Source organism: Apus apus, chromosome 4 (genome assembly GCF_020740795.1).
Source record: "Apus apus isolate bApuApu2 chromosome 4, bApuApu2.pri.cur, whole genome shotgun sequence".
NCBI lineage: Eukaryota > Metazoa > Chordata > Aves > Apodiformes > Apodidae > Apus > Apus apus.
The window spans coordinates 14,395,733-14,418,297 of NC_067285.1; the positions used below are offsets into that span (position 1 = coordinate 14,395,733).

General features: G+C 40.2%; 1 protein-coding gene across 5 annotated transcripts in view; it reads right to left on the reverse strand.

Annotated features, from left to right (window-relative positions):
• Positions 1 to 22,565, reverse strand: part of ARMH3 (armadillo like helical domain containing 3) — a 121,951-nt gene that overhangs the window by 48,647 nt on the left and 50,739 nt on the right. For all 5 annotated transcript variants that reach the window (XM_051617724.1, XM_051617721.1, XM_051617723.1 and 2 more), the window contains exons 21-23: positions 20,089 to 20,171; positions 19,481 to 19,607; positions 16,713 to 16,788 (exon numbers count right to left, since the gene is read on the reverse strand). In XM_051617724.1, coding sequence (XP_051473684.1) covers positions 16,713 to 16,788; positions 19,481 to 19,607; positions 20,089 to 20,171 — 286 coding nt within the window. The remainder of the gene's footprint in view (positions 1 to 16,712; positions 16,789 to 19,480; positions 19,608 to 20,088; positions 20,172 to 22,565) is intronic.

Here is a 22,565-nt window from a genome sequence, read left to right on the forward strand (position 1 = left end):
TCACAGCTGTTGAGAAGCTCTTAATCATTATTAGATTAGCTCAGTTCAACCCAGGCCAAAATTATTTCTGGGATGTTCCTACAGTGCATTTCATCTAGTACATCTGCATTATTTATTGCATTTACACAAGGAGAATTGAAGGCTTTTATAAACTAAGACACAAATCAATACAAGCTCTTAGCAGATGTGGCCTTAGTACAGTTCCACAGCAGCATCATTCCACACCAAGCTAACTTTCAGTTGAATAACTGGTAACACAGATGAAATGTTTGCTTAGAAATTCAAGAATTAAGAGGCACCCCTGGCACTCAACCTTTCAGTGAGCACTCCACCTGGCTGAACAGTCAGGGCTAGCTTTGCATGCAATACATCACTTAAACTGCTTCACAACATCAGACTGGAAGCAATACGATAGCTCCGTTTCATTTCCCAAGCCAACATAAAAAGGCTGTAACAGATGGCTTTCCCTGTCACAGGCACCATGGACTGGGGAAGACACGGATGGGAGACAAAGGCAGCTTGGCACTTGGTCAGATCAGCAGTGCACTCCAAAGGAGACACCTCTCAGCCTCTGCTGTGTTGGTGTTTGTCGTAGGCAGTGTGGGTAGGGGGATAGGGGGGCAGAACTGGCCTGTAGGACCAGCCCTGGGCAGGAGAACCAGCTGGAGCCACAAAGTCTTAGTTCCTCAGTGAGGGAAAGATCCTCTCCACCTCCATACAGAGGCACTTACAGCAGAGGTCTCTTACCCTGATCCATTTGCTTTTCTAACCCATCTAGCTTGTGCACCGAGAACTGAGGATAGTTTGTTGTGTTTGGTTTTTTTTATTTAGTGAAATCAGAGTTTGTATCCAGAGATTATGGCAGAAGAACCTTTTAAACATCTATTTATAGAGCAGTGCACGGGGATCTGCTGTAGCCAGAAGGAAAAAAGGCACAAACAATAAATTATCTAACATGAACTTCCTTTAGAACAGTAACCTGCAAGAGAAAAACCAGGTTACATCCCTGTTCAACTCCTTGCTTTACAAAGGCCCAATAAAAGGATTTGTCCCCTTAACCAAAAAGAAAAATAAAAACCAGGGCCTTTCATTTTTAAATTTTATTTTATTTAAATAAAGTCTTAAAAGGTCCCACCAACTCAATCTTCTTCAGTTGACAAACAATAAGCTATTGAACTTCCAAAGCCCTTTCTTCCCAACAGTTATATGTGAATCAGAGCTAACAAGAAAGGAAAAAAAAAAAGACAAAAATATCCTGTTAGTCTTAATTAAAACCATGCCTTGCTCAGCTGGCATGGGTTTTACTTTCATGAGATTTAGGAGTTACTGATTCTGACAGCTCTCTATGAGCTCTTTCTGGAGAAAAAAGGAACACTGAAGACAATTAAATTCTAAAGTAAAATTATGAGTGAAGAAAAATTTTCCATGGTTAATCAGTCTGCTCTTCAACAGTGCTCAAGAACATTACACACTTCTCTGACACTCCCACAAAAGAGCAAAAGTCTGCTAGACAGGAGCCCCAGCTCTTAGGAAAGTGTAGTCTTCTTCCTTAGACATCCCTCTTCTAAATTAACAAGGACAATATTTCTTGTGCACATACAAAAAGCAGCAGAAAGCCACAGAAAGGCTGGCAGGTCTTCTCTTCTGTAGGCAAAGCTGATGTAGGTAAAAACGTAGTTAAAGAGACTCTTCCACATAACAATGAATCCTTACAGACACCTAACATGGGATTTCAGCCTTCTCAATTTGAAAGTACTGACAGACTGAAGAAGCCACGTCTATAACTGAGATGGGTGATTGTAAGTAAAACGTAATCCTTCGATTCTGAAAGCAGTGGGACAGGAATTCTGGCATGTTGCCTTACCCTTGGTAAAGGCTTTGAGCAAAATAGCTTACTCCTGAGAAGCTGCTGACATAAAATTTATGTAAACATTAAAAATTGCCATACTGAGTCAGGCAGCAAGGGCCAGTTCAGTGTCCTGGCTTTGAAAGCGTTTAGAAGTGGGAGCTCAGGTAACAGTGTAAGAGCAGACAAGAATAAAAGTATATTGCCCCAGAAAGAACTCTTACTTCCAACCACATGCAGTTGAAGATGACATGAGGTAGAATTGTTATCTGTATTATGAGTAACCCATGATAGAATTTTCTTCCATTAATTTTTACAATTGCTTTGAATTCACATCACCTTTAGGCATTTCACAGCTTTATTAAGTTTTTACTAAGTACCCCTTGATTTGAGCTTATCTGATCTTCTGATGCACCATCTTCTTGTAGCTCCTCTTCGTCTTATCTGTAAGATTTAATATTTTTTACAAATTCTTTTATAGTCTCTGCCATCTCTCTTCCAGCCTGAAGATTTCTCATGTATATAAATATTCTTCATAACACATTTGGATCCACACTTTCAGTCACTCCTGCTGCCCCTTTCTGAAAGTTTCCTAGTTCTACTATACCTTTTTGAATTTTCTAAGCTCTGGATACAAAGCAAATGAGGGACTAGGTTAATTGATACAAAAACTTGCCTTGTCATTGGGAATCAATCCCAATAGAAGACAACACACTATTTATGAAAAGAGAAAGATTACATTGAGAAGCAAATAAAAAAATAGATATTAAGGCTGGATAAGTGAGAAGCTCCACTTTAGACCCTGAGACTTGAATTATTTTAAACACCACAACTAACAGTTTAGTTGGTGCATTTTAAATATTTCATCTTGAGTGGTTTAGCAGCATGAACAGTAAAAAAAGAGGAAATTAAGAAAACCAACAACTTAACAATAGAGCCACTGTAATATTGCTAGGGGAACATGAGGATATATGTAAATCCTAGGCCTAGTGTTGCAAAAGGATAAGGGTTATTTTGTGTCCGTGTGTGGGGAGTAGCTGTCCATGTAGTCCCTGACTGACAAAGGGAGAATGAACTAAAACCCTAAAGACTGGGGCAAGTTTTATAATGAAAACTTAAAATAATTTTTTCTTAATATTTCCTTACATTATTTATTGTTGCCATCCTTCACTAACTTTAGGCCATTACCACAATTCTGGTGCTGTTAAATTTCTTGTGTTTCCATTTTGTAGGTTTTCAAAAATATTAAGTCTTGGGTATGGTCAGCAAGTACAGAGAAAACCTCCAAGAACATGGAAAATCCACATGACTCTTCCCTCCAAATTTGCCCTGAAACTTCAGCAGGTTGAGGTGCTAGAGCATTGATTTTTCAGGTGAGACAAAAAGGAAACAACTTGCCACTCAGTGAGCTCTACATTTTTCAACAGAAGCAGAAAAGTGAGCTCCAGTACCCAGAAGAATTCACATTTGGGTGGCAACTCTAGAAATTTGCCTCCATGGCTTCAGTTTAGACATTCCTCATTCCTTGCCTTAAGCTGTCGCATGGTGAACCCTGTGTGAGGTTAGTACCACTCCTATGTTTCAGCAGCACACCAAAGAAAACACAGAAGCCTCAGAATGCATCCGCTACACCATGTAATACTTCTGTAAAGGGAACACAGAATATTTCTGATCTGGGACAAGGGCAGTAAGATTTTAAAGCAGTGGTCAAAAAACAACATACAAGCATGTTTTCCTGAGGCTAGGAGAACACATGCTGTGCTAAACAATTTAATAATTAAATTGAAGTAGAAAATACCATTGTAATTAACATACAAAGAACCAGCATGGCCTAGCTAATCTCATCATGAAGAGATCAAATAAAGTAGCATGCATTTTATGGAGCAATTTAATCTGGCAAGCAATTAATCCTAAGAGCACTAAGTCAAACAAATAGATTTCCTTTTAAGGAGATCACATTCGTCATCTGTAATGTATTCTAAACTGCAATTTGTTAGCCAGCCCCTGAATTTTACAGAATACATTTACTGTCTTCCTTTTGTGGAGAAGTGATTCCTGACTGACAGGACAGAGTGGTATCAATCTGTCTGAACCAGCTAGCCTATTAACACTAATAGGTTCTGAATCATTGATGCAGGAAGGAAATAACTCAGAAAAAGCAACTGCAAGTTTTTTACAAGTCTCACACGTCAGAAAACACTACGGTGGCATTTACTAGACTGTTTGAATCATGTCCTAATCCACCGGCCAACCTGATCTGACCCATTTCTATAAAGCCCTGGAGCTGATAACATTACTGATGGGGGTGGAGAGAATTAAAAAACAACCAAACCTTGCTCACTTATAACATCAGCAGACATCTCTTATCCATGTTCCTCCTGGTGCAACTCTGGGACTCTGGCTCTCTCCATCATCTCATATTTTCAGTTACTAGACCAGTCACTGACTGACTAATTTTAAATGGAACTAGATCAATTTAGGTTGTTTTTCTAGAGGATCACAAAACTGTCCCAGACCCTTAGTGCTTTTAATGTCAGAAATCCTTTCACTTCCAACTTTTATTTATTCATGACACTTCCTGCTCATTTGTTCACATTATAAGTTTCTCTTTAGCTTCAGAAGCTATTGCACCTTGCTGGTGTTTCCCTCTACATTATTAACCCCTAGTTTTCACTTTTCTGGATTGGGCAAGCTGCACAAGTATCCTTTGGAAGGAAATCATTATTCTTCTTGCTTTTGTCTGTACCTGGCCCCACAGGAGTTTAACCTTCAAGAAGATGCATTTGAAGGCCTCCTCTCTTCCTATGAAAGGATTTTTATTGAGTATTTTTCTGTCTTACTGTGTAGAGGGCATTCTTATTCTTCTGCTTGAGTGCACTTTTTGGATTATGAAGATTAGCAGTCTGAGAGCAATCAAAGCTCACATCCTTTAGGTGTCCTTGGGCCCAAATTGATTCCTCTCCAAATGCAGCAAATGATTAAAAAAATAAAAAAAGTGTTATCAGATTGAAAAAAGGGCCCCAAGAACCATTCAGTGCATCTAAGTATTAACAGGGACCATTAAACTTTACCAAAAGATACATGGCAACATTTCACTTCATCTAGAAACCACACAAAATGCACTCAAGAGAATCTATGGGCCATGTGTGAAAAAAGCTTACTAGAGAAATACACCTTCTGACTGTGGCTTCACACCCCACTGCCACTCAGAACCAATTCAAAAGACAGATTTCTTAAGAGTAATGAGAGGATGAGACCTATGCCTGGCTGCTTTCAGTTGTCTTCCATCCTGATAGCTCCCCTTATGCTCTACTCAGATTGAAAGCATGAATGTAAAGTAGCCCCATGCCAAATCACAATTAAATAAGTAGTCCAGGAGATAAAGTGCAATGAAAAAAATAAAAATCCATTATCTGTGTTCCACACCAAGTTCTGCTGGTATTGTCTAATTCCAAGCACAGCTAAAACAAAACTTATGTTAAACTGATTATGAGTAAATAGTACTTTATGACACTGTCAAAAAAGGCACGCGGTAAAACTTATAAAAGCGAAATAAATAAAAATGCAGATTTTGGTCCTCCAGAGGGGAAAAAAAAAATCCACCACAGCAAAAACATGGCTACACTTGAGAAAAACTCCTTTGACCTGAACCTAAGTGCACAGTATAGTTTCCTGATGCCTTCCTGCTGTATAAGATCATACTGATTTCATATTAAAATGACAGCAAGTGCAGGCACCATTCATTTAACAATTAATCTACCCTAGCTATCATTTTCACTTGTCATTAACTGCCTGTTAAATGCCCTCAATTTCACATAACCATACACTTCCTTTAAACTTACACGCAGGGGAATATGCATTATAGGTATTATTCAAAGAAGCACTTTCTGTCCCCATCATCAACCACAGCATTAATCATACTGAGAAAGCTGCTTCTCACAAATGACTGAGGTGCATAGTTGGATCTCACCAGCAGGATCCAGCTTGTTGATAAATTCACAGACAACACACAATACTAGGAATCTGCAGCAAGACATACTGTGAGTCCTCTAGTTTTTAACCTTTACTGACCTTTCAGAGACAGAAAATAGATGACAAGCACCACAAGCTCCCACTGATTTAAGTAAGTGCCCTCTACTCAGCATCTTTACCAGTTGAACCCAGAGTTAAAACATAGCACAGTGCATTCAAAGAAAACAAGTTTTCTTGCTTCTTTTACCATTTGACCATGCAGTGAAGAGAATGCTCTTTAAAAACCAAATGGCTTGGGTTGGGAAGAACCTTTGGAGGTTATGAGGTCCAGCTTTATAGCCAGTATAGGGCCAGTTAGGCCAATTTGCCCACAGCTTTGTCCAGGTGAGTTCTGAATAACTCAGAGGATGGAGATAGCACAACCTCCTTGAGCAATCTGTTCCAGTATTAGATCACTCATATTGACGAGAATTTGCAAAGAACCTCCCTTACTGCAATCTGACTTACTTCCCAGTCAAACAGAAGATCTTGGAGCAGCAGCCTAGTTTTGTGGCTCTTCGTTTCTGACAGAAATTTGTGCTGAGGGTGCAAGTCACCAAACAAGGAAAACAGGTGCTATCCAGTGAGAACTGCACAGCCTGCTCCCTCAACAAGGCTCAAGATCTCACACATGGCCTAGCCTCAAAACAAGCACAGCTTTCAAACTCTAATGAATAAAGGAATTAAGAACATATGTCAGACCTATTGCTCTCCAAGTTCAAAAGGGAGTGTCTGCCTCAGTCAGGCTCATCTCAAGTGTCCATTAAAAGTTAATGTCAAGCTCAGATTCCAAAGCAGTATTTCAAATTATAAGGAGGACATTAAATAAATACTGAAAAAGCATAAGTAAAAGCAATTGGCCTTCATTCATGTACACTGCCCTGCTTTAAAGGATCCCTGTTAAGCCTTTTGAGGCACTCCATGAAGGACATTATATAAAAGTATATCATATTCACATCCCTCTGTCAGCAGCAAGAGCTTTACATTAATTAACACAACACACAGCCTTCCAGAAGAACGATCCAGTTTAAAGTTCCTCATCCATAGTGTGGGCAGTATCCCAAGTTTGTTTAGAACAAAAGGCATTTATCCTGCCCACAAAGCACTTACCAGCTAGATTTTCTATTGTGGATAGAAGCACACTTTCACAGTACCCAAACCATCATTGAAATGCACTGCTTAAATCATCTTTCCCTTGACCATAAAGGTTGCACTACCTCCCATCCAACAATGATTCAAAAATTTTCCATAATCCAACTAATGAGAAGACAAATGTCACTGTAATTAACACATAAAGTGATGACCTAATTAATCACTGAAGAAGCAACATGAAAAAACATTTGGGCTTTCAAAGTCTTCTAGCAAAGTCAGGCAAAAGGACTGCCAGGGAGCTTTTAAGGCCATTCCACTTTTGGACACCCTCAAAACAAGCCACATTTGAAAGCATGTTTTTATATCCTATCAAACAGGAGACCAGTGTAGCAAGAAACGTTCAATGCATCAGCAATCTCCCACTGCAGACTCCCTGCTGAGTAGCACCCAATTTCTCCCTTTTTGGGCTCATGGCAGTATTGTCTCAAGCTCAGTAGCCCAACCAAAGCTGCAGGCAATGGTTATGTTGATATTTCTCTTAACAGCAAGAACAATTTGTGAACATCACCCCACACTATACCAGCACAAGCAAGAGAACATGTGCTCAGAGCTCTCCCATGAGTCACACCAGTGACCACTGATGACAGTGGACATAAAAATCACTTTGCAGCATATTAGTCTAAAACTGGTGTAACAGGTCGATGCTGCTGAGAAAGACTGTTCTGTTGTCCCTAATGCCAAGCTGCTTGTATACACATCCTCTACAAGACTGACAACCACTCACACCTCTGTATGCAATGAACCAGGCTCCAGAACTGACCCAGGCAAAACCACACTGTTTTAGTTATTGGGGTTTTTTCCTGCCTAGACAGTTTTATCCTGAAACTGTTCCCCAGGCTCCTCCTTGACGTGCAGCTGCTCAATTTAGGCTGCTCCCCACGGAAGAGATGGCAAGAATGAATGGGAGATGAATCCTCCTGCTCAGCAACTCTGTCAGTTTATAGCTGCTTCAGGTGATCACAGCAGCACAGGCTGAGGAAGCACACTGGGGCAGTTTTGCCAGAGTAACATCCTTTAACTAAATCCTTATCAGCATGAGATATCAGATTCTGACATCAATCATAGATGAATTCTTCATGAGATCACAGTTACCTTAATCTGGTTGGCTTTGATAGCTGAGAAGCAGCTGAACACAGGGGCATTTCTGACTGCTGAACCTTCACTGCTAGCATCCCTTGAGACAGTCAAAAGAAATCTGACCTCAAAGCTAAGGGAGAAATTGCAACTTCAGAACTACACCATGATCTTCTGAATTCTTCTTCTATCTACAAGAGTCAGAAAAAAATTAAAGACTAAAAAACTGTAACAACAAAAGGTTGTGTTCTGGGATTCCCCAGCAGCCAATTTAATTCAGTCCACCGGAAGCTCTGATGTGTCTAGCTCCTGTGCTGGAAGGGTAAGACAATCATCTCTGCCTTCAGTGGGAAGAGCTTCTAAAACCCAAGCATCTTAACTTTGAAAGCCAGGATGCATGTTTCCTTTAATGAAACGATCGCTACAAACAAGGTGCCCTCTTCTCACAGTTCCCTAGGAACTGAGCTCCAGAGTATGGTTCAATCTTCAAACAGACTGCATTTATGCTAACAATGTATTATCCTTGCTTTCAGTTCAAGATAAGGTAGGTTCTTCATTACTTTAATGAGCAGATGTACTTAATGAGCAGGTAACTTTGTAAATTTAGTCCTAAAGGAAGAATTAGAAGAATAAAGCATTTACATTTCTAGAATAAGCCCAAATTTTAGGACCCCACAAGCATAAGATAATAAGAAATACATGTTACTGGATTTTGAAAAGCTTTTATTTTTGTAAGTACACATCCCACAGCACAGACTTCCAGAGGGAATAATAATTCCAGCTGCTCCTGTGAGCAACAGATTTCTTTTAAACAGAAAGAGCACAATAGCATTATACCACATCCTTTTTCAAGGGATAAAGGTGTTATTTAAGTTCACAATTATTTTTACATTGTTTGGGTGATGAAGAAAGCTGCTTAATGTTCTCTCTCAATTAAGGCAAATCTTGTAGGCTAGATTTGACACCAGTGGAGATCTGAGACCCTTATATTTACCCAAAGAATAAGAACAGCGTGGGCAAAGTTTTGACAAGCTATAAACAGCTGGTTCAAACTGTGCTTCAATCATGTTCCAGTAGGGCCAGTTCTTGGAGTCAAGAGAATCTGGTTGCAGGGGCTATTCATGTCTTGCTTCCTGGCTGCATCAGAGCTACCAGCAATGATTTCAACTCTAAGGCTGAAAACTATCAATTAGGAATTGAACTCAGGCCAGTCACAGTACTAGAGAAATAATTAACATTGTTCTTGTAAACAGGAGACCTTTTTGGATTTTGTGCTGCAACAAAAACCCTGAGTTGTACAATACTGCAACCTAGCTTTGCATCACACGATTTAACCCCTCACTGAGCTCATACATAACCTGCCTGTGCCCAGAAAGGGAATTCAAGACTAAAACATCTGCAGACAAGTCAGAAAAAAAAAAAATTGCTGACCAACAAATGTGAAGTCCATCTCTAAAATAAACCAAAACCACTCCCAATGCTAACATACCTTCTCCACTATTTTTATGTTGCTGCAGATAAAGGTATTCGGCAAAACAAGAATTTCTTGCCACACTTCTTCAGATCAAGCAAAGTCCCTCATAAGTCAAAGAGAAGACCACAATTGCACTGAAAAATCTTTCACTTTTATCCTCTACTGACTGTCCTCCCAAAGCTCTAGACACTGAATTCACTAGCACAAACACAGAAACTAATGTGACAAACAATATGTTTCTAAAGCTGATACAGAGTGGATGAAATCTGGGCTGCAAAACTTCAGTAATGGATGTAACATTTCTCAGCAAACTTTGCTACGTTGCCTGCAGATCCTGGCTAACCCTCCAAAACAGGAAGGCAGAGGTTCTCAAGTGAGTAAACTCTGCAGTGAGATGCTCCCCTTACAAGAATCACACAAACTGAGATACTTGCTGAACTTAGGAAGAGACTGCCAAAGGCTGGCTGTGCTGCTGGGGAGTTTCCTTTCTTCTCAGCAAACAATTCTTCCTTGAGGATTCTCCCTCCCAAACAATAGGCTCTCTCTATCACAATCCTCACAGAGTGCTGAAATAAAGAAGTGGAACCTTTTGCAAGTTCCTTCTTCAAAGGCCAACCTGTTTACTTCATGAAAGAAGGAAAGGAGATGGAAGTGGCCAATACAGTTGCAGACACTGGAAAGAAATTAAGAAGGCCAGTTAAGCAAGGCTGCCATCCTAGGAATAAATCACTTCAAATTCATTGCCACCCCAATCCAGAAAGCATTGCTTACTTTAGAGAGAAAGTGATCCCTGCAGCATGGCATTCAAGTGCACTGAAGAAAGCAAATTATGGTGTGGCACCTCAGATAGAGGCATTTCTCTGCCACACAAACAGCTTTGATCAAAATCAGCATCAGCTCTCGAAACCCAAAGTCACCACAAAGAAAACAATTTCTAATAAATTAATGCTCCCAAAAATCTTCTGTAAAAAAATGTTCATTAAAGATAAAACAGGCTTGACATTGTCAGAGTCCATTTCAGTCACTGCTGCCTGGGAAGGGAAATTACTGGCAAAAAGAAAGAAGGTGACCTGGGATACACCTGATTTGCTGGACCACACTGCTGTGTTAGCGGAACTGGTCCATACAATGCCAGTCAGCTAACAGATTTGCTCTCTGGATTTGAGCCAGTGGCAGAGACAACATTTAATTAAGCCACTGCATGAATGAGTAGGAATGAAGGAAAATTATAGCAGAATGAAACTGCTGTAAGAGAAGCACTCCAAGATGAATCAGCTAGTAAATAAAGAGCAATAACTGAAAACCATCGCTGTGTCTCAAGAAGAAATCAGATAACGTAAAAGAAATTAAATTACTAGATGAAAAACCCTAAATGTTAATTTAAAAGCTGGAAGCATGTGCCAAGTGCCATGAAAAGATGAAACAATGCACCCTGAGATGGGAGTGCTTCTTTCTTATATTGCCAGTCACAATGGCCCAAAAGTGAGGTGTTTCCCTTTAAATCCATCTGCTTCCTCTGTTCAGGTGCCAGCTAATGCCAGAATCTGCTCACATCAAAATCTGTTGCTCCTAGCAAATGAACTTTCCCTACCAAAATATTGCAAAGTCAAGTGAAAAACAAGCAGTGGTTGCAGATGAACTCTTAAATAACTATGCTCTGCTAGAACCACTGTGGTATTTCAGAAACTGTTCTGCCATACCAGAGTCCCTGTGGAACAGGAAAAGCTCTGATATAAAAATTTTGATTAACTAATTCTTCAAATAGTTTTCTTCAAAGCTTTCTTACACTTACTGATTTAGTAACAATTTGATCCTTCATCTTGGCAAAATTATGTTAGAATTTTAAAGTACCAATAAAATACATTTATGAGTTTCTTCTCTTTGGGTTTTGTTGCTTTTTTCATTACAAAATAACTGTTGACTATCTTGTACTAGTCTGTGATCTGAGCTCAGTCAGACTGATTAGCAGTGACAGCATGTCAGAGGTCATTACCATTAAACACACCTCAGTGAACAACTCAATGGAGTTGTTATTGTTGTTATTCCAGTGGCAGCCCTCACAAGCGGGTTTGAGAATCGATAGGGAATGAACTCCAGGCGGGGCCGGGCTAACCTGTGTGCCCAAGCACCTTCTGCTGCTCAGCACCAGCCCGCCTGAGCTGGGCAGCTCCAAACACCACGTGCTGACCTAGTGCAAGGCTGCTGTGGCAGAGGCTGCTGGCAGGAGCAACAGCTGAACATCTACAGCCAGCACTCCTGGCTCACCTCAGAGGAGTGGGAAACAAGCAAGTATCTTGTTTCTTCAGCTTGGAAATTATGACTTGACATTAGCCTCACTGTCAAGGAAAGATATTTGTGGTTTTATATACATATATATTCGTAAGTATACATATGTGTGAACATGTATGTGTATGTATTTATATATACACAGATAATCATATATATCTAGATACACACAATCATAGATGTGCATATACATATAATATACACACGTCCATATTTTTATATGTATGCACATCAATTTTCTTCATTTATTTTCATTAACAGGCTTTAAGCTTGCCCCTCCTTTTTTCATTCTCTTACTCATATTGGCAAGAAATGTATGTATGTCCTTTAAGTCTGTACAGAAAGGGAAGTGTGTGTAAAAAAATAAATGTATTTATATACATGCAGTCTCAGCTGACTGTAATCCCTAGGCCTCCACTCTGTACAGAAGCATTTATCTATCAGCAGGTCCCCCTTCATGTATTCTGCACAAATGCTGCAGTCATCCATTACAACATGACTGGGTCAGCAGCATTTAGCTCTTCTCTCCCCATGAATAGATGCTAAATTCCTTGCTGTAAAGCAGAACAATGCTGAAGGTACTATGTGGACTGCTTGCAGCTGCCCACTTTCTAACAAACATCTGAGTGGAGCCACCTCCCCTGTCAAGGTTTTCAATAAGTGCAGTTCTATGGAGTGTTGGTAACTTAATGTGAGCTACAGCTTCAGAGCAGGGATGCCAGGTATCCTACGACAAACAAGCACAGCCCAATTTGGCCTTTTTTCATCTAAGTAAAATGGTAAGTGTTCCTTCAGGGTGCTCCTGCCCAGACTGGCAAGAAGCAATAACCATTTTACACACATCCATGCAATGCTTCAAGTGCTCCTCACAAATCTCCAGTCTCTCCTTTATGACCCCAAAAGCAGCCATGGGAGAAGCAGCACCTCCTGCACAGAGAAAGAGTGTCACACAGGGTGGCTCATGTGGAACGAAAGTAGCTTCAAGATGAAGAGTGTATTAAAGCACCCAAGCAAGGACTGCAGTGTATGCTACAGTAGCACATTAAACACCTTTCAAAAAAAAAAAAAATCCCCTATCACCTAATTCCATACTACAAACTTACTCTCTCCTTATTAAAAGTGTTTCGGCAAAAAAAATAAAATTACTTTAAAAATTATGATGGGACTGAATTTCAGACAATGGGGAAATTCAGTCTATTAATCATTGAGTTAATCTATTTATTCACCTTGAAAAAATCCTGATCAGGAGAAAGTCTATTAAAGGAACACAGTAGAATTCAGCTGCCACCTTCTTTGCTGCATAAGCAATCAGAACATGCGCCTCTGAACCCTGCGTTAGTAAAATTCTCATTAAATGCAAACCTGCACAATGTTATCTTAAAGAGGCTTGTTAGCTTTAAAAAAATTACTTGTCTTACAATATGCTTATTTCCTCATAGGTGAAAAGGTGAGTTTTCAAACCACTAACTGCTACGTCTTCTTATTTCAACCCCATCAGTGCTGCAGCTTATCTTGTAGTCCATCATGTCTCAATTAATTTTTGCAAACCACAGAAACAAATCCACAGGTGGAAGTTATAATCACTGTTATGGGATAGGACAGCAATAGGGATCATTTATTGCAGTATGGTATGCAAGACTTCAGCCAGATAAGGCTGTTATTATTCTGTCGTCTTCAAATTGTCATTTTCTTTAGGTTGGACAGAAATTAAGAATTGTCTGTGAAAAGAAGAGGTATGGAGAGAAGGTAGGAATAGCCTCCTCATTTCTAAATACTCAAAAAGAACATTTGTGGCTGTTCTTTTTAGTGGAGTAAGGACTAGAAAAAATCAGGTTATCAGCAACAACAAAACTCAATCAGGCTGCCCAGTGGAGAACAGGGTTCAGTGAAAAAGTACAGTTAATACCATAATAGGAGTCATGAAGTGGGATCTCTCTCTTCAGCCAAGTTTAAACCAGAACATGTTGAAGATTCTCTAGGCATTACTCATCCTGACTCTGTATTAAAGCAATTAATCAGATGACCTGACCAACCCAGCACTGAGGGGTACAAGCAGGACTGTTACATGTCTCCCCAACAGTTACTCTTTTAACTCAAATGCATTGCAGCCTTGAAAAGCTGTAAAAAAACTCCCCACTACTCTGCTGGCAGAAATGCACAGAAGATCGCACGCTACGATTTAAGACACTTGCAGAAGCCCACCATATACAGGTAGATAAGGATGTTTTTACTTTTGTGATTTTTCCCACCAAAGGCCTTAGGGTAAGGAAAATGGCTGCTTATTTATTTTCAAATAGCTGTTGTAATGAAACAAAGATATAAAGCATGACTTTGCACTGCACTATTACAGCAAAAGCATGTAATCATCACTCAGAAGAAATTTCAAAAAAGATGGAACAAGTTGAGGGAAACATGACAAAGGCATCCAAATAAGAAACAGCACACTAAGACCACTCTAAGGGGAAACCAAAGGGACATAAACTAAGTGGAAGTCCAGACAACATGGAGCTAAGCCAAGTTAAATTATCAATACATGAATATTACAATAATATTGTCTTTCATGAACATACTGTGTTTCTGTATTAGAGCCATCAAGCCAACAGCCCTAAATGGTTTCTTCTTCTGAAGCACCCTCTCTCCCTTTTCTCCTTGGTGATTCTGGCCTTGCAACACCTCTGTGACTCTGCAACACAGAGCCACAAGTGTGTGCACAAGGCTTCAGTTTGCAATCCTGGTCCAACACCAAAAGAAAACACGTGGCCCCAGTCCTCCTACAAGACACTGTTGCAGAAGCACGGCAGCCAACAGACCAGGACAAAATAATCTTTACAAACAGACTGCAGAAATGTCAGACCTTGGAAGGCTTGAGGCATTCCTCAAAGAATTATCCTTCTGTCCTTCTGTTGCCTGACCTGCAGCTTTCAAAACTCCTAAATTCGGTCTTGAGGCCAAAATGGAGTATTACTTTATCACAGACCCTTCACTTCATCCATTTTTCCTGTACACAGATGAATCTTTTGGAACTTTCTAAAGTATGTTGTCACAAAAAAAGAGGCATCTAATCCTAGTCACCACTTTGAAACATCACACTGTCAATCACCTTCATGAAAGCACAGTACCTCTGGATTTCTCCAACTTCCAACAACCAGCTGCCCCAAACTCTATTCAATTAAATAAACCTTCAAACATACTAATTTTACCATGAGAAGAAAACAAACCAGTAGATAAAATACCTGCTCCTCTCTATTGTTTGAGGGAGAAAGGAAACGGGACAAGTCAAACAGACTAACTTCTCTGAATTCAAATCCCTCTCCAGGCCTTGAATCATCTCTAACTTAGACCTTTTCTAATTTCACAGAATGAAAAGTAGTCACTCATGAAAACTACTAAGGTTGGTGAAAGACAACATGAAATTTCAAGATATGTGAGCAGCTGGCAGGAGCAGGGGAAAGCTACCAAAAGCCTCAAAGAGAAACATGTTAGAGGCTTCACTGGTTTCAGATAGCACCATGTACTGGACATGTCTGATACAGGCTGTCCAGGGAGGGCTATCACAGTGCCAGTATTTTGGTTTTATCTTGTCTCCATTGCATGCTGATCTTTACAAAAGCAGCTGTTAAGAACTGATGCAAAACCTTCATTGCATAAACCAGAGGTGAGCACAAACCTCCTGTGACCACTTTTTTTTATATCTCTTCCCAGTTTAGACTTCTCTTCTTGGGTATACACAGAATTCCCAGGGCAGACACTTTCTGTCACATTAAACGACATTAATTTGCCAACAGCTATCCGTTCTGCTGTTTCACTCTGAGTGCATTATCTGCCCACAAGCATTCATTTATGTCTGCTTACAAAAAAAAATAAGGATAGTAGCAAAATAAATCTTCTGGAACAGTGTGTTATATTATTAAGCTTACAGGCTTACTAAGGGAACATTTAAGGTGGTTAATAGACACGTAAAGATGCAGATTGACTTGAAAGATGCCCTCAGAGAGTGTGTCCTACACAATTTCATCCATAGTGAGGAAAATGACAAGTACTGGCAATGCAGCAGTACTGAGTAACTTGGTGTTGCACAAACACTAAGTATCTGGGGCAACTAGGGAAGTGATGGACAGCTGTGTTTTCAGTATAAATACTTCTATCTTAGAGGGGGTTTTTACACGCTGGAGATAAACAGTAAATTTTCTCTCCCAGCATCCCTCCATTCTCCAATCAGACCAATAAGCCTCTTGTCCAGTACCCAGCTTGGTCAGTACTAGCTGATTCCAAAGACAGGAAAAGAAATAATTGCTGTCATGAAGGAATACAGCACAAAAGCATCCCTAGATACTCCTTAGCTTTACAAGTAGAGCATAACTTCCACCCTTCAACAGGAAGAAGAGGTTTAAAAGAATACTGAAATGTCCTCAAATAATCAGATTTAAACACACACAAAAATTTTGCAATGTTAAAAGAGGTCTTGAATCTGCTTATTACAGCTGTCTTATAGTCCCTTTCATAAGTTCATAAAATTGCAATAGAATCACACAACAGAAATCCATTAGGTCCACAATTGCTCTGCCAGCACAGCATTGTTTCCTACTGTATAACTTCTCCCAAGAATGCTGTGAGGATTAATTCATTACAGCTTGTGCCACGCTTTGAAAGCACTCAGTCTGCAGAGGAGCTGAGAGAATTATTAGAGAGAGGACAATCAAACCCTGGTGATCCTCTCTTTATCCCAGTGTGCCCTGTTTAGAGCAGCAATTTAGCTCAACAAAAAGAACAAATTCAAAACCAAATCCAATACAACAAATGTGAAAGTGTCACAATAAGAATGCAGTCACACAGGAATCTCTAAGATTATTATTAACTTCTGCTCCTTACCTAATATTGACTAATGCATGGGTCACCTTGCTTGCAGGCTCTTTCCATTGACCAGCATTGGTAGACAGCCTTAGGACTGAAAGGAAAAGACAGATAACAGTGCTGGCACAGAGCTGACAATTTTCTAATTCAATACATTAAAAAATAAATCTGCTTTGGTGAGACAGCAGCCTTGGAACCACATCAAAACAAAAGTTATCTTCAGACAATCTGTGATCCAGAGCAGAGGTTCCCTTCAAAGCCCATCTAAGAAATGTAATGAACACAGAAGTGAGCAGAACAAACTAATGGCAGGGGACAGGAAGCAGAGGGGACAGACAAGCCTTGGTCCTCCTGCCTTATCTCATCATCACAAATTAAAGTCCATTTCCACCAGAAACAGGGCTATGTCCCAGACCTATGATACCTTTTATTCCACTCACAGCTGTCCTCCTTTGGCTCCTATTTATGCAAGGTTCTATCTAAGCTGGACTACATCCTGCATTTACACCCACCCCAGCAGTGATGGATTCTTTACCTCCCTTTATTGTCTGGAATTGCAGAGAGGAATTAGACACCAGCCTAGGGGAAAAACGTTCCATGTGGGAATGAGGGTGTTGTTCTGTTGCACAGATGGTCTCTGACAGACTTGGGAGTAGATCTGAAAACATTCTGGAACAGGAAGAACTTCTAGGGAATCCAATTCTTTTCTGCCAGAGTACTAAAAATATTTATTTAGGTCAGACTCTGTAGCGTTTCTATGGTGGCAGTTACCTGCACATCTCCTGGCAAGTACCAAAACAGTAACAGATCCTGCAGCAAATGTTTGGATTAATTTCCATATTGTCTGAATAGAAGGGAATTTTCTAAGAATTTGTATGCAGGGTTTTCTGGAGATTACACTGCACAAGGTTGACCCTTGGCTTAGAAGTGAAGGAATAGCATGTCACCTGCATTTAGGATCATCTAGAAACATGGATTGTACAAGTGAATCCATCAGCACAGTGGCTGCATACTCATGCCTATTATTGCATGACAGAAGCTTTCAGTCCTGAAGATCTGGATAAAGTTCAGATTCAGGACAACAAACCACAAAAACAAGGAAATTAGATTCCACCTCCACTCCCAGCATAGATATTCTGTTTCAACCACATTAGCAGGAAAACTAAAGGATAGAGTAGCTTTCTCATCTGTATTAACAAATGCCCCAAGGTTGGGTGACAGAAGGGTTACTGTAGTTCCAGTGAGATGGATTGACAAGCAAAGGGAAGCTGTCAGGAGAGCTGGTTAAACTGGCTTGCATCAACTTGAGATAGTGCTTCTCACAAAAAAAAAAACAAACCCTAACAAAACACATCAGCTAGAGTAACATTATTTTGTCAAACAGTAGATACTGTACTTGAATATCTGAAGTAATGTATTCAGAGAGGGTTTCCATTCAAGCAACTACAACATTAATTCAAAGGGGTTTGTTCTATGTGGCAGGATGGAAAACATTCATGTGACAAAGGAACTGTTTCAACAGGTCAGATGTGCCTACTGCAGCCCAACTTAAGTATTTGAGTGCATTACTTTTCCATTCCACTTTCCTTCAGCTTCCATAGGGAGCAGGTTTGAAAAATTACTGGCTAGTAAAAGCACCTCATCCTACTAAATGCAATTCCTGGGAGTAGGAAATGGGTTAGCAAAAAAAAAAAACCTTATGTGCTCAGAAGGTACAAAAAATGGCCAAGAGATCCTTTATATAATGGATGAAAAGTGTAGGAAGTTTGTACAAAAGGGCAGCTCATTTTTGCTTGCAGTTGCAGGGAGTATTCGGCTACTTTTATTTAGGTGAACCTGGTTCTCTCCCATGTCAGAAGAGCTGCGGCCAACTGTCTGTCTCCCACTGCCCTTTAACTCCCCCTATATGCTCATATTAACTCCTGTTGTTAATTGGGTGATCACACTGAGAAGGGAGCAGGGGGTGAAGGGAAGAAAGGTCCTTGAACAACAAAGCAAACAAAGAGCACAGCTATATTCTTTCCTTCACAGCTTCAAGCAGCCAGGCACTACACCAGTGCTGCTGCAGCTACTCTTGGCAGGAGGCTCTTGTGTATACACTGCCCAATTGTGTCTCCATGCATTCCTTAATCTCTTTTGTTCCTCTTCCCTGCTGGGTGTCACTTGGTGGCATTCCAGCATGCCTCTCTCTTTGAAGGATGCCAGCTTCTCCCTGTTTTGCCAGTAGGCACATTCTTCAGTCCAGTGATTCACTTGTCACTGCAAGCATGTTTGTGAGGGCTGTTTTCTTGGGTTTGTTTTGGCAATAAGTGTAGTAGATGTGATTTGTCTAGCACAGCGAGCTTCTTGTTAGAAACTTCTCAATTTCTTTTCCAAATTCTTGTTTGCATTGAGCTTTTCTCTGTGCTAGCTGGTTCTGCAGCATGTACTTGCCTTCTGACTTGAAGCTGTCAGATATAATAGATGCAAACCCACACAAAGATGCACAAAATACCACATACCCAGTTGTGCCAAGACATTTTTATTTCCAACCACAGTAAGTGGCTGCTAGAGAGGTGATGGGTCTGTTCCTATTTTTTTTCCTGACTACTAAGTTATCCCTTTACCAATTTTATCCCTCTCTCAACTATTAATTTACCAAACCTCTCCTAGTATGCAACACATGCCCACTCACCAAGACACACATTAGTAGCAGGTGGACAGAAAACATCTGACACAATCATCCCTGCACTACCACCCTCACTTCCAGTCAACAGTAGTCCTGACAAGTCAGGAGAGGTACTCACCCATAGAATAAAGGTTGTCAAAATTCTGATGCATCCTAATGATTTCATAATACAGCTCATCATAGCTGCTTGGAGTGGGGAGAAAAGTGTCTCCATAAGTGATGAACATGTTGAACAGATTGACAACCTATACAAGGAAGTGGAAAGAAATACAACAGGAATATTTACACAACATTTATTCTGCAACAGAAACCATACAAACTATGCCCTTCGAAGAACTAGCTCCCTGTTGCATTACACAGTATTTCACTCCTTCATTGCTTTATCCATTATTTTCCTATAGTACAGACAAGAAGCTTAAACACTATCCTATCTGGGGCCAGGAAAACAGGTTTCTATTTTGTATACAAAGGACCACAAAACAAGGAAAAACATTATCAAATCAATAAAATTAAACAAAGCCTTTACTCACATATTGTTCATTTCAATAAGCAGACTCCCCAATGAGTCCAAGCACTGCTCTTTACATCTAAAACCAATCACAATTATATCCCTCCACTTTGTGGCCTTATTCTGGTATCTCCAGGTCAGAAGCCTTGATTCTTTCCTAAGATTAATTCAAAATTAGAGTTGTTTAAAATAAGAGGATTTGCTTTGACTGTACTCACCATAAGAGCAAGGGTGAAGATGTTGTGCTTGGCCAGCAACACAGTCTCATTAGACATGAGGAACTTCAACAAGTTGATCAAAGCTAAGAGAAAAATATGTATTTTCTTAAAATAAAATTAGAAGCAAAGCCATTCTCAACATTTTCATTCTCTAGTATAAACTAACCTAAATGTCAGCTGCTCACCTTTCAGAAATATATCAATTTACATGTGGGTTTGTTTTGGGGTGGGGTTTTTTTGTGGTTAGAATACTGTTCTGAACAGGTGACTAACTGCTGTTTTACTGTCTAACATTTATTCTCCTTCACTGACTCCCCAGTCGAGCTCAAGGTAAGTTCATGGGAGGTTTTTCTGTCTGCCAAATCCTGAAGTGAGCTTTGGGTTGGAGAATCCAACTGTCTCGTTTCAGCTTCATGCATCACCAATATGATGTAGTCAGCCCCAAACTGTCACTCTTGTTGATACAGGTAGTTTAAAAAAAAGTAACAAAATAAAAATGCCACAGCATAGCTTTTCTGTAGCTCTGATACAAGGAAAGTTACAGTGCTTTATTGTGTCAGTTATCTAGGGCTGTGCAGTAAAGACTACAGATCTGGTTCACACTTGTCTTAAAAAAAAAAAAACAAGACACAACAAAAGCTCCTGCTGTAACCACCCAAAATCAGTTAGTGATAGCGGAAATTAACAAAAAGCTTGACTAAAAGAACCTTAATCAAACAAACTTTACTATAAACAATTGCATTCTGTACACTTGAAAAAAATGGAATTTTTTTTAATCTTTTCTAGTTCTTGAAAATTTCTCAGAAGAAAGCTGGTTTCTTCTGCATTGTAGCTGCTCAGGACTGAAATCTGATACCTGTCTAGAACAGATTCTTGCTGCTCTGAAGTCAACAGCTTTCAAAACTTAAAACATCTGAATGAGATGGCCTGCGAAGTCCAGCTGAAACGCTTTACAGACTTCTAAAAAACGGTTCTTATTTAACTACTAATTGGTGGCTGCATCTAACAGTAACACCAGGCATTACTCCAATTTAATTTTGTTCATCTGGTCTTCCCCCCACTGCTACACAGGTGTTACACACCACGATGTAACCTGTGAGAAAGCCAACTCCAGTTTGGGAGACCCCCATAGTGAATACAGAACAGGTATCCCAAAGGTACAGGCTATGAAGCAGTAGGAGATAAAGCACAGGAACAGGAATGAAGGGCAAAATATAGATTTCCCCCTCTTCAGGTTTACAAAGTATTCACAAAAAGTAAAACAAACAAACCAAAAAACATACAGTAAGAAGAGAGACGTGAAGAGACTGGTAAGATTCAGAAATAAACAAAACAGTCACATTCTGAATACAGTCCTGCAACCACTACCTTCTGATACCAGAAGTTCACCAGGAGTATCACAAATTTATATAAGCCACCTAAAAGGGGGGCCTACAGCCCTCAGGGCAGTAGATACTCATGGCAGACAGAAGCTAATTCAGTTTAATCTACCAGCTGGTGGCTTGATGCTGTACTGCAAACCAGAATGAACAAAGTTCTCTGCAAACTCCAAACACGCAAGTGATTTATCTTTCAGGCTGATTTCCATTTCAGGAATTAATAATAGCATTAGCATCTCTCCCTTCCACAGCAGCAGCACACCTCATGAAGCAGACATATTAATACCTTTTCAATCCAGCCACAGAACTCCCCATACCATCATCACCTTGTCATCACACTGAAACTCCTGGGACCAAAAGCAGAGCCTGGATTCCACAATAAGCCAGCTCTGGAAATATTCCTGTCAGATATTCTTCTGTAAAACAGCCTTTTCAAAACAAAGAAGTAGCAGGTACAGATGGGCTCTCCACCAGAGCAGAGATCCAATCTAAAAACAGGTTGCCAAGGTAACTGAGCCTCTACAGCAAAAAAGTAGAGTCTCCCACAGTCAGTGCCTTGGACTGAAGACAGCTACCCTGCATCTCTGTCACAGCAGCTTATGGCCACTCTCTATTTAATAATGAAAACCATTGTTTTACCTCTTCCCTGGCCACACAAGTCCACACAGTCACATCAGGCGCTGCTGTTCCGACTACTGGCAGCTAGGCCTTCTGAAAGCAGAGCAGCAGAGCTCTGGATTTCCTACAAGAAGTGGTGGGAAGCCTCTTGTTCTTCCCATCATCTCTCTCACTCCCACCAGAACCCTGCTGAAAAGGCCTTTGCCAGCAGGTGATTACACAGCATACGAGAAGACACTGAGCATCAAAACATGGTGAACATGAAAGCTGCCCACAGTGGGGAGACACTATTTTTAGAAGTAGTGTAACCATTGTTTGCCTAGAGGACAAGCACTCACTGACAAGGACAAGTACCCTAAAACTGCCCACTGCAAGTACCCTAAAACTGCCCACTGCAGTATTTCTTAGATACCACCCTGAAGCACTTGCACTGCTCTATACTGGTGACAACACTTGAAGGAGAACTGCTGCTGTGTTCTA